Source organism: Salarias fasciatus, chromosome 10, assembly GCF_902148845.1.
Source record: "Salarias fasciatus chromosome 10, fSalaFa1.1, whole genome shotgun sequence".
Taxonomy (NCBI): Eukaryota; Metazoa; Chordata; class Actinopteri; order Blenniiformes; family Blenniidae; genus Salarias; species Salarias fasciatus.
Window position 1 is genome coordinate 11,684,489 of NC_043754.1, and position 10,760 is coordinate 11,695,248.

The following is a 10,760-nucleotide window of genomic DNA, read 5'->3' on the forward strand; positions in this document are numbered from 1 at the left end:
AAAAAGAAGTGCCATGGGAGTGCCAGTTGTGCTCAGACCAAGCACAGTTTTAAAGAAGTTGTGTTTTGTGAAACACACACACCCTCTAAATATGTGTGAATTTTTTGTGTTGTTTTACAATGTTGTTTCCAGAAATAAACAGACCATTTGAAAAAAGGCAAAATCCTCTTTTGTATACTTTTCTTTTTCTTATTTTCATGTCTCTCACTACATTGAACTCAACAAAAAAGATATATGTGTGATTATTCTTTCCAACTGAAAATTGAAACTTCCTGGCAAACAGATTGGTTTAGCGGCACGCAGAGGCTGTGAATAAGCAACACAATAGGGTTGTTTGAAAAACAATGAAGACAGCTAGCAGGCTGAGAGGAGTAAGAGGCTAACAATATGATCACAAAGAGCGACTGGTCGGACCGCATGTCATGGCGTGGGGTTCGGATAAGCCCTCTTCAGCTCTTTAAGGAATAGGGATCGAATAGGGATCAATTCACCCCACTGCAGTCTTTCACCTGTTGTGAGCTGGCTCTGCCTCCCATCCCCCATCAGGAAGGAGAAAGACCAGGTGGATCCAATCACCTGATTAATGCTCCTGGACAGCTGGGTGGAAACAGAGACTTCAGGACCAGATGGGTCTGCCTGTGTGATGTTACGCCAAAGCGGATGAGCGACTGGGACGCGGCATGAAATGCCATCCTTCACTCCAGCAACACAGTCACACCAAAACATTTTCAAAGAAACAAAGGGAATATTTTATTTATATAAAGTGATTAAACAAGGAGCAATTAAAGCAAGAGTGAGTGCAACTAAACAACCCCAAAATACACAGTATTCTTACATATCCAAAACTTACCCTATCAAAATAAACAAGAACAGAATCACACAGTCTGGCCTCCCAGAAAACAAACCCAAAAGGTAACAACAAACTCCAATACCTCAAACTCTCACCCAAAGACACACAGAGCTCTGTGCTGTGCAGTTGTGGCTGCTTGCATGCAGTAAAGGATGGCCCACCCCTCTGAGTCTCTGACACCTGACCAGCAGTCCTCAGTCTCCTCTCAATCAGCCAGTCCCCTCTCTGGTACAGCACAGCGCAATTTGCATGCAGAATTGCGGGGAAACAGAAGACACACAGCACGGAAAGAAAAAAAAAAACTACATTGATACATAACTGATACATAAATATACACAACAGATGACCACAGTTGTAACAGTGGAGTTCCAGTGCCATGAACAGGTAGCTTCGTGAACCAGCCCCGCCCACTCCTCATCCACATTTGGATTTTGGAGCTGGGCTCAGTCTGGGCACGAGCCCATAGAAAGAGAATGCAATGGAGCCATGTAACGGCTGAGCCAATCAGCATTGCTGCTTTAGTTTTCAATTATTTTTTGCGAATTCTGGTGGCAAAATCCAGAAGTGACGCTATCGCTGCGCGTAGCGGAGATTACAGGGATAAACTTTAATCATCGTCTGAAAGCTGCAATAAGTAAAGTTAAAACGAAATTCTAAGTATTACAAAAATCGAGCAAGAGCAAGAGTCTGCGCTAGGTGAGTTTCTAACAGGAAAAGACATTTTCGCATGTCTTTGCGTGTGGAGAAGCTAGAGCTAAAGAGAAGCTAACCCTTAGCTAAGCTAACGCATTTTGATGACGTATTTATTTTGGAGCGCTGATTGACTGAAGTACACTGTCAGTCAAAGGAGTAACCGACACCCCCTGCACTAAGTTTGTATGGGCTTGTGCCAGACTGAGCCCAGCTCCAAAATCCAAATGTGGCTGAGGAGTGGGCGGGCTGGTTTATGAGGCTAATGAGCAGGATAAAGTGGTCTGAAAATGGATGGATGGAACTTCAGGTCATCAACATATGAACACACAGGTTTTCTACCTTTTCTGAACTCAGTGGAAAGAACTTAACTTTGTATGCTGAACTGGGACTTTTTGGTCACAGCAAGATTTTTCAGTTTCAGATGTGAACTCTACGGTTTACCAATGTCCGCAGTAATGTTCACATAAAGAGGAAGTCTGTCTAATGACAGAGTCTGATAGGAGCAGCTGTTCAGTCCGTCATTCCTCCAATTCTTCGGTGCTTGTCTTAACAGCTTAATCCTGTAAAGAAAACATGAAATTTACACCACAAATCAGAACATTTATTTAATCATTTATAAATTATCCTGCCACACTCTGACAGACAGTATTATGTTATTCCTGTCTTGACCTCTACTGACCTGTCTTTGTTTACTTCATTGCCCTTATCCCGGGTATGAAACACCATTTTATATCGGGCTATATCTTTAGGAGCCCGCACCATCTTCATTTTTTGCAGCTTAACTCTAAATAAGACAACGTCATTAACAAAGAATATTTACAAACATCTACAACATTAAGGATTTCTAATTTCTACTGAAACTGTGTCTCACCTGACATAAAGATCATCATCCTCGCAGCCCCAACCCCAGTATGAGTTGGAGAATCCGTTCACTTGAAAGAACTGTTCTCTGGTCAAAGCAGTGACTCCTCCAAAGTTATATGGGGAACTCAACCTTTCAGAGCAATCACACAGACAAATTAATATACTTCTGCTGTCAAATACAGAAGTGTGAAACACAGGGCTGCAGGATTTTAAAAGTCCTTCTTCCGCACTGCCATCAGTCTCCCAAACAGCTGACAGGAGTCACACACATTATGTCACCAACAAAACACTAGTACCTTCCTTTTGTCCTCTTATAAATGAACACTTCGTTACATAATTTTGCACTACCTTCTTTTTTCACATTGCATGTGGTTTTTTAAAAAAACTTTTTCTACATGTTCCTTAATTTGCAATTTAATGTTGACATTTTGTGGAGACGGCAAATAAAGAATTTCATCGTGAAAGGAAACATGCTTTCTGAGGTACAGATGAAAGAAAACTTGGTCATTATATAACGTTTTCCTTCAGATCTTTCAAAGCGATGTGAGGCCTCAGGGGAATGCCATGTGTTTATTCACTACGGAAGTGCAAAATTTAATCAGACTCCCAGGATTTAAGCATTAGTCGTGTACTTACTGATATCTTGTTGAGTTCCGGCCACCCATCAAGTGTTTGGGATGGTCCTCGCAGACGTACAAGTTATGATCATTTTCTGGAATAAGGTCCACATCATGGAATATGAAACACTCCCAATTGTAGTCCTTCAACGCCTCCAAGTATCCAATGTTTAGTAACTTGGCGCGGTTAAAGGTTACATTGCCAGCCTGTGGAAAAAGAAAACAACAAAACCAAACATTTCCATTCAGTTTTAGAACAGGGCCACATCATGGTGAAATGCTTAGAACTCTAGACTCATAGTGGGAAGGCTGAGCCTCTTTAAGTCGAGTTTGCATATTTTCCCTCTGTGTTCTCAGGTTGTCTCCTTGTATTTCAGTTACGTATCTGTCAGGTTCAAAACCTCATAAATAACAGACAACAGACATGACAAAAAGACTCAAGACTCGATCTAGGTTTTACTTCCTGCAAGAAGGAGAGAGCCTGACAGAGGAAAGGTCCTCTAGCCTGATCTCTCTGACTATTCCCTTCTGCAGCCTCTTTATTTACAATTAACCAAGACACACACACAGACCCACACAAACACACAGAGAAATTTTAAGGATAATTAAAGGTGAAGTCATTTTCCCGACAATATCTGGTCGTTTAGTGAAATCGTGTGCCACTGAACTGAGTCCTGTGTTCCATTATATCTATAATAAGTCACTCCAGACACAACATGCACCTATCAGCTGGATATAAATGGATATAAAGATGCTGCAGTTGTCCCTGTCCCTAATTCCAACTGCCCTAAAACTGTTGTTGATTTCAGACCAGTAGCTCTGACCTCAGTTTTAATGAAAACTTTTGAAAAACTGGTGCGGTGTGAGATTTTAAAGCAGTCGGAACATATTTTGGATCCTATGCAATTTGCATATAGGCCTCTCAGAGGAGTGGAGGATGCGACACTCACTCTGCTAAACATGCTTCTCAAACAGTGGAGTCTGAAGGGACACATGTCAGACTTTTATTTGTGGGCTTTTCATCTGCTTTAAATATAATCCAACCTCACATTTTAATCAGAAGGCTCCTTGAATAGTTTGTAAGTAAAAATCTAGTGGGTTGGATTCTCGACTTTTTAACCAGCAGGACACAGAGGGCCCTATATTTTCTTAGACTGTGCCTGCTGTCAGCGGAGTGCACACGGGCAATGGCGTCGAACTCAAGCCCAGGACGTTCAAAGGTAGTGTTCTGAAACTGGAAGACTTTATCCATGTCTGTCTCGAGCAACTCGAACCTTATGAAGCAGCTCACATCAACACATGCTAACATGACACTTGTTGCTGCTGCTGCTAACCTCATGCTAACCCAACCCCGAGCCCAAATGCAGACAGGAGAGAGACGCAGCCACTCTGTTAAAACAAGCAACACAGGCGACCAAAGCCGAGCTGAACACACTGACTGCAGGTATACTGGTACACAGTCGGGCTAATATACAGTTACAGAGATTTGCACTACTTAATGGCCAGAATTTTACATTTCTGTTTTCTTAAAAGGCTGCAATTTAGTTCAAATAAACAGCAAATGTTCTAAAATACTGTATAAAAAGTTTTTATTCTTCAATCAGTTGATATAAACATCTTTGATGTTATAGAATGTAGTAACGTATAGAACATGAAAAATAACGTCACAGTTACTTTGCTGAGTAACTAATTACTCTTACAATGAGGTAACTGAGTTACTTATTCAATTACATTATGGGAGAAGTAATTTGTAACTCTAATTACTTTTTTAAAGGAAAATGACCAACACTGTGCATGACACATGGGTGTTTTTTTCCAATCCAATCGAAAACAATCATATTAGAAGCATTTGTATGCAGTTAAAGGGATTAAAGCAATCCAGGTTCAATCCTCCCAGGTGAACTGCATCTGTGACATGATGAAAAGATCTCTCTTCCACTTTACAGGTTCTGATGTTTAACAGTCTTCAGCCCCGAGCAGAGTGTTTTTATCAAGCGCTCAGCCACCCTCCACTCCAGACGCTGCGGGCACAGCGCTCACCCAGCAGCGGACGCGCTGAGCGCCCGCTGTCAGCACACAGTACAGCCTGTCACTAAACCGCTGCCGCACGTTCATGTCACCAGACAAAGAGTGGATCAGAAAAAACAATACTCTTTGTCAGAAACAATAATTCAAAATTATTTATGTGTATTTATGTTTATAGTAAATGATTCAGCGATCCAAAGAAATAATCTCACACTCCGCTTGGGGCCGGGACGCGAGGTTGAGAATGGTTGCGCTTAATGCGACAGCAGTGCTGAAACACAAGTTGTTTTTATTTATTTTATTATTTATACTTTTAATTATTTTTCAGTAAGAAATGGCTTCTAGACAACCACAGGAGCTCCTCAGGCTCAAACCCAGCAGTGCAAACACAGAAAGAGGATGGAGAAGCATTTAGAAAAAATGTATTTATGTCATGAGTGATCTGGTGTATCTTTAATAGTACTGACAAGCTGGAAACCTGGCTCTGAGTTTTTCTCAGACAAATTATCACCAGACTGTCCGCTCCCCAGCTGGTGCACACTTTCTGCATGAAATTATCACTGCGCCCAGCTGAATCTGTTGACACCTCCCCCTGGTGCGCGGCCACGCCCATCTTGGAGCAAGCGCAGCGGAGTGGTCAGGAAACCTTTTCCCCGCCTCTCGAAAAAATGACCACGCGGCCTGCTCCAGCTTGTGAATTTTGCGTTCCGCCAGTAAAATAGGGCCCAGAGAGTCCGAATAGATGGTATCCTCTGAGATCCTAAGTGCACATCCACTGGTTCACCTCAAGGCTGTGTGCTGTCACCTTTATTATTTATTCTTTACACAGACATGTGCCAGAGAAGATATGACAGCAGATTCATTATAAAATATGCAGATGATTCTGTTATTGTCAGTCTGCTTCTGCAAAATGAGAGCAGCCCCGACTGTGACTGATGACTTTGCACATTGGTGTGAGGAGTCTTATCTTCAACTTAATACTCTAAAACCAAAGATAGGGTATTTTTTGAAGGAAAAATCATATGCGCAAGGCCACTTTAATCAAAGGTCAGACCATTAACTTTGTGCAATCTTACAAATATTTAGGGACTGTTATTGACAGAAAACTTAACTTTAATGCCAACTTGGAAGCTATGTGTAAAAAGGGTCACCAGCGTCTGCACTGTTTAAAGGTGCATTACGGAATTTTAAACTTTAAAAATACTTATTTTCCACCATAATTATGTGACAATTATTCAATGATGTGTAGAATGTGCCCTGACATATTTATTGCAAGTACAGCGCTAAATTGTCACCTGAAAGTTGCAGTGCCGCTCCGGCAATTTGTATTTCTTGAGGAGAATTTAAGAGGATGTGACATAATGTGTGCTCCCGCTGGCCTGACTTGCTTAGCTTTCGTTTTGTCCGCCATTACTCCGCCAGATGCTTAGCGAGCAACAACTGAGCAGTACTGAAAATGGATCTTCCAGAAAGTAAGAAAAGACCGGCTTCTAGCACTGCCACAACACCAGAACAGACCACACGCAGGCAAAAGAAATTTAAAGGTTAGTGGAGCGCTACTAAAAGAGCGAGGAAGGAGGCTGACCAACAGTTACAAAAATAACTTTACTTACTTCAGCTGAAGCCATTCTTGCGAATTGATCACCTCTTCTGCGTGCCAAGACTGCTAATGCAGTTTCCCCTCTTCCGTGCACGTACATGGATGCAAGCCACAGGCACGAGCATTTCACTAAACTGCAGTTATGCCCAAGGCCTGAAGGGGCCATTGTTTCACATGAAATGTGCAAACGCCTTAAAGCTCCTTTAAGGAAACTCTTGCACTTTCACACTGACCAAACTATAATGACCATGTTTTATCGTGCTTTTACTGAATCTGTTTTATCATTTTCCTCGGTGTCATGGTTTGGTCACACATCTCTGAAGACGAGAAATGCCTTAAACCAAATAGTTAAATGGTCTTCTCGACTGATTGGTGAGTCACAGCTTTCTCCACCATCCCTGTATACCAAACAGCAATGATGACTCCCACCCTGTACACAGCGAGTTCCAGCTGCTTTTCTCTGGGTGGAGGTTTCTAGTCCCTAAAGGTAGAACAAAACATTACAGAAACAGCTTTGTTCCTGCTGCTATTATTGAACTGAACAAGCTGTAGAGATTTTGCACAACAAGACTGCAGAGGTTTTATTTGTTTATTTACTTTTGATTATCTTGGTTTTGAACTTGCTGTACCTTGGCTTTTATCTAGAGGATTTCATTTGGGTTATTTAATAGTATTTTGATGTATGCATCATGTTGACGTTTCTCTCCCTTATCGTGTCCTGACTGGTGGAGCCTTGGGGTAATTTTTGTGTTCTGGTTGGCACTCATAACTGTCTATAAATGTGTGTAAATGTCATCCCACTGCAGAACAAATCTACCTTTGAGTTTTTATAAAGTAACCAGAACCAGAACCTGAACCTGAACCTGAACCTGAACCTGAACCTGAAACTCCGGTCCTCGAAGGCCGGCCTCCTGCATGTTTTAGGTCTCTCTCAGTTGCAACCCAGCTGATTGCAATGAGGAACTCATTATTGGGCCTTTTCCAAGATTGAAGATGGCATCAACAAGAGACTCCGGTGTGCTGAGACAGAGAAACATTGAAAAACCAAACCTGTTCCCAAACCTGTTCTGTGAAAGCCCCGCCCTAGCATGATTTAGCTCTCTTACTGCTTCAACACGCCTCAGTTTCATAACTGTGTAGTCACCAAGCACCTCGCACATGTACACATGTGGATCTGGTGGGTTTAGAGATGACTGTGTTGTAACTGACGCTATATAAATAAAGCTGAATTGAATATATTTGCATTACACACAATTACTTTCAGTGACAGTCTTTCTAATAATTAGAATGCCAGTGATGAAAACATTTTACAGCAATATTAAATTTTTCTTTCATATAAGAAAAAATGAAAGCAAAGAAACATCAGAAAGATCAACCACTAAAGTATATTTCAGCAGATTTCATTCAACACCAGTGTGTGATGTAGAAAATACCTGATGGATGACATAAATGGCGTAGTGTAGTTGCTGCCTCTGCAGAAATGGGTGCAAGTGATGCAGGAGGTAGACGAGATGTCTTTCCCGGTTACGAAATGGGATGAGGATCGCCACGCTCTGCCTCGCTGCACAGTCCGGGGGCTCGTACTCGCCCTCTCTCACTTTTTCATTTTCAGTCACCACATCGTTCAGAGTCAGAGAGGACTCAAAGGACAGGTTCTTGGCTCCCTCTGTGGAAGAGTTATTTACAGTTTTGATCAAAATATAATTGGGGACGCTCTATATTGTAATTCTAGGTTTTTCTTTGTTATTATTATTCCAACATGTTAAAAAAAAAAAAAATAATAATTTGATCATCTAAACATCATAGTAATAATAGTAATGGATTTTATTTACTTGCACTTTACATCTGAGGGCGAATCTCAAAGTGCACTTCTAAACTTGCTCTAAATCTCACCAAATTTGACATGCCGGTGAAAATTTCATAGAAATGAAAAATGAACCCCATCAATTCCCAAATGTGTTCTCTAGAACCACTTAGATATAAAGACCCAAAAAAAATCACGCACTGATACCTCTGACCTAAACCCAACAGAAAGTCCGCAATTTAACTTTCAAAGTAAACTTTTGCTTAAAATCTCTCTTTGTGAAAGGAATGATCTTCTCCGAACACCACGAGATGACAGAAGAGTAGCTGATCTACAAAAATAGAGAACAACTTTGTATTAAGACACGTGGAATTTCTTCGCCGTCAAAGTTTGAGTTCTGAAATCTTGTCGCGCTCCTGCCCTCAACCACTATAATGGAAAAAAATTCCTTTTTGAAAGCATCTCGAGCAAGTGGCGAGTGTGGCTATAACGTGACTCCTATCAACAAACCGAGCACATCTGAAGCGTCACAAGGTCCTTCCAAACAATATGATGTAACGTGTAGGGAAAATTGGATGAGAAATGTCTGTATTGATGAGAGAAAAAAGGTGTGTCCTCTGCCAATTTTTGCTGTTGGTTATAATGGAGCCGTAAAATCTCGCGTTTTTCAGAAACCGAGGGTCTACTGTCAAAACTAACCACCCAGAATAAAGGACAGCCAATTTTCCTATCAGAATGGATCATTTGCCCCAAAATTCTGACATTTCAGACCAGTTTTCTCCCAAAGAAAAGCATTCTTTTCTGCTGAGTCACACTGGTGATGAACACTTTAAAATCGTACTTGTTTCACAAAGAAACTTCACCTCATCAGCTCTGCACTCTTTTTTTAAGCTACAAGAGGACGTGTGAAGAAGAACATCAAGAAAGTTGCTTCTCAGATTTGACCCTTTGCAGTTAGTGCGAAAAGAGATAAAATACAGTTACGGCAGTGTTGTATTTAAAAAGTCAGCTCCAACCTGTCATTTAGCGTGTACTTACGCAGCAGAGGAGAGACCTTGGGGCAATCGACCTTTTGTGGTGGAGTATTTAGGTCATCAGGCGCTCCTGTCATTGAATGGAGTTGATCCCCAAGACCGTCTCCTTTAACAAGAGTTTGTGTCGTGGCAGAAGAAACCAAGATCGTTTTCACAGTTTCACCTGGAAAGATTATTATCCATGCGACGACCGACAGCGAGAGAATAAGCAGCACATAGTACTTTATTCTCCTCAAAATCTTGTCGGCAGATGAACAGAAGCCCATGGCTGTGCCACTTTATAGTAGAAGCTGTTGCTTATTGTTAAAGATAATTTTCTGGGCACTTCAGCAAAAACACCAGCCGTCTGAGATTCACTGAGCTGTCATCTAATGTTGCTGGACAATTCAAAAGCAGCTACTTAGTGGCGAAATTCCTTTACTGAATCCTGATGATCCACTGTGAGGAAGTCAAGTCAAAACTTTGAACTCTCCAGCAGCTGTGAAGAAAATGAGAGAAGTTACCACCAAAAATGTACATAATAGGCAAGATTCAGGCTGTGGAAATGTATTTGTACACCACAGTGTTAACATAGATGATAACGAGATGCAAAAAGCAGGGAATATACTTTAAAAATAAATAAAATCATTCCCATGTTTTACCTGTCATTGAAGAAAGATTCTCTTTAAACAATCTGTCGTCTCCATCAGCAACATCTTTGTCTAGCTTTTTCTTTCCAAATGAGATGCTGGACAGGTGTGGTGTAGTTATCCCTGAGAACGGGTTTCCACGGTCAGGGGAGTGTGGGTGCATTCAACAAAGGCGGAGAAACATCCCTGTGCTTAATGTCATCAAAGTAAATCCAATGTAAAGAGAGAGACACACACACACACACACACACACACACACACACACACACACGCACACACACTTTTGTCTTTCTATCCTCATGGGGACCTTCCATTGACTCCCATTCACATCTAACTCCTCACCCTGACCCTTACCCTAACCCTAACCCACACCAAAATAATGCGTAGCCCGAAAGAAATGTTTCTGCACTTGTACTTTTTTCAGTAACAACAACATGGTCAAGAAAACACTGTTTCCCCTCATGGGGACCCAAAAAATGTCCCCACGAGGCACATCGTGCCGGAATTTCCTATCCTTGTGGGGACATTTGGTCCCCACAAAGATGGAAAAACGTGCACACACACACACACACACACACACACACCAAAAAAGGGAGGGAACATTATCCTGGTGCACTTTATCCAAAAATGCCATTTCGCCACAT

The 10,760-nt window shown here is 41.5% G+C and overlaps 1 protein-coding gene across 1 annotated transcript; it reads right to left on the reverse strand.

Annotated features, from left to right (window-relative positions):
* Window positions 1-732: 732 nt before the first annotated feature.
* On the reverse strand, window positions 733-10,376 carry LOC115394922 (beta-1,4-galactosyltransferase 4-like). The gene is made up of 6 exons (XM_030100231.1): window positions 9,492-10,376; window positions 8,083-8,315; window positions 3,044-3,231; window positions 2,415-2,537; window positions 2,223-2,327; window positions 733-2,103 (listed from the first exon to the last, which is right to left on the reverse strand). Exons 1-6 carry the CDS (start codon window positions 9,751-9,753, stop codon window positions 1,974-1,976), a joined length of 1,041 nt encoding a protein of 346 aa, XP_029956091.1. The 5' UTR covers window positions 9,754-10,376; the 3' UTR covers window positions 733-1,973.
* Between the last annotated feature and the right edge of the window lie 384 nt (window positions 10,377-10,760).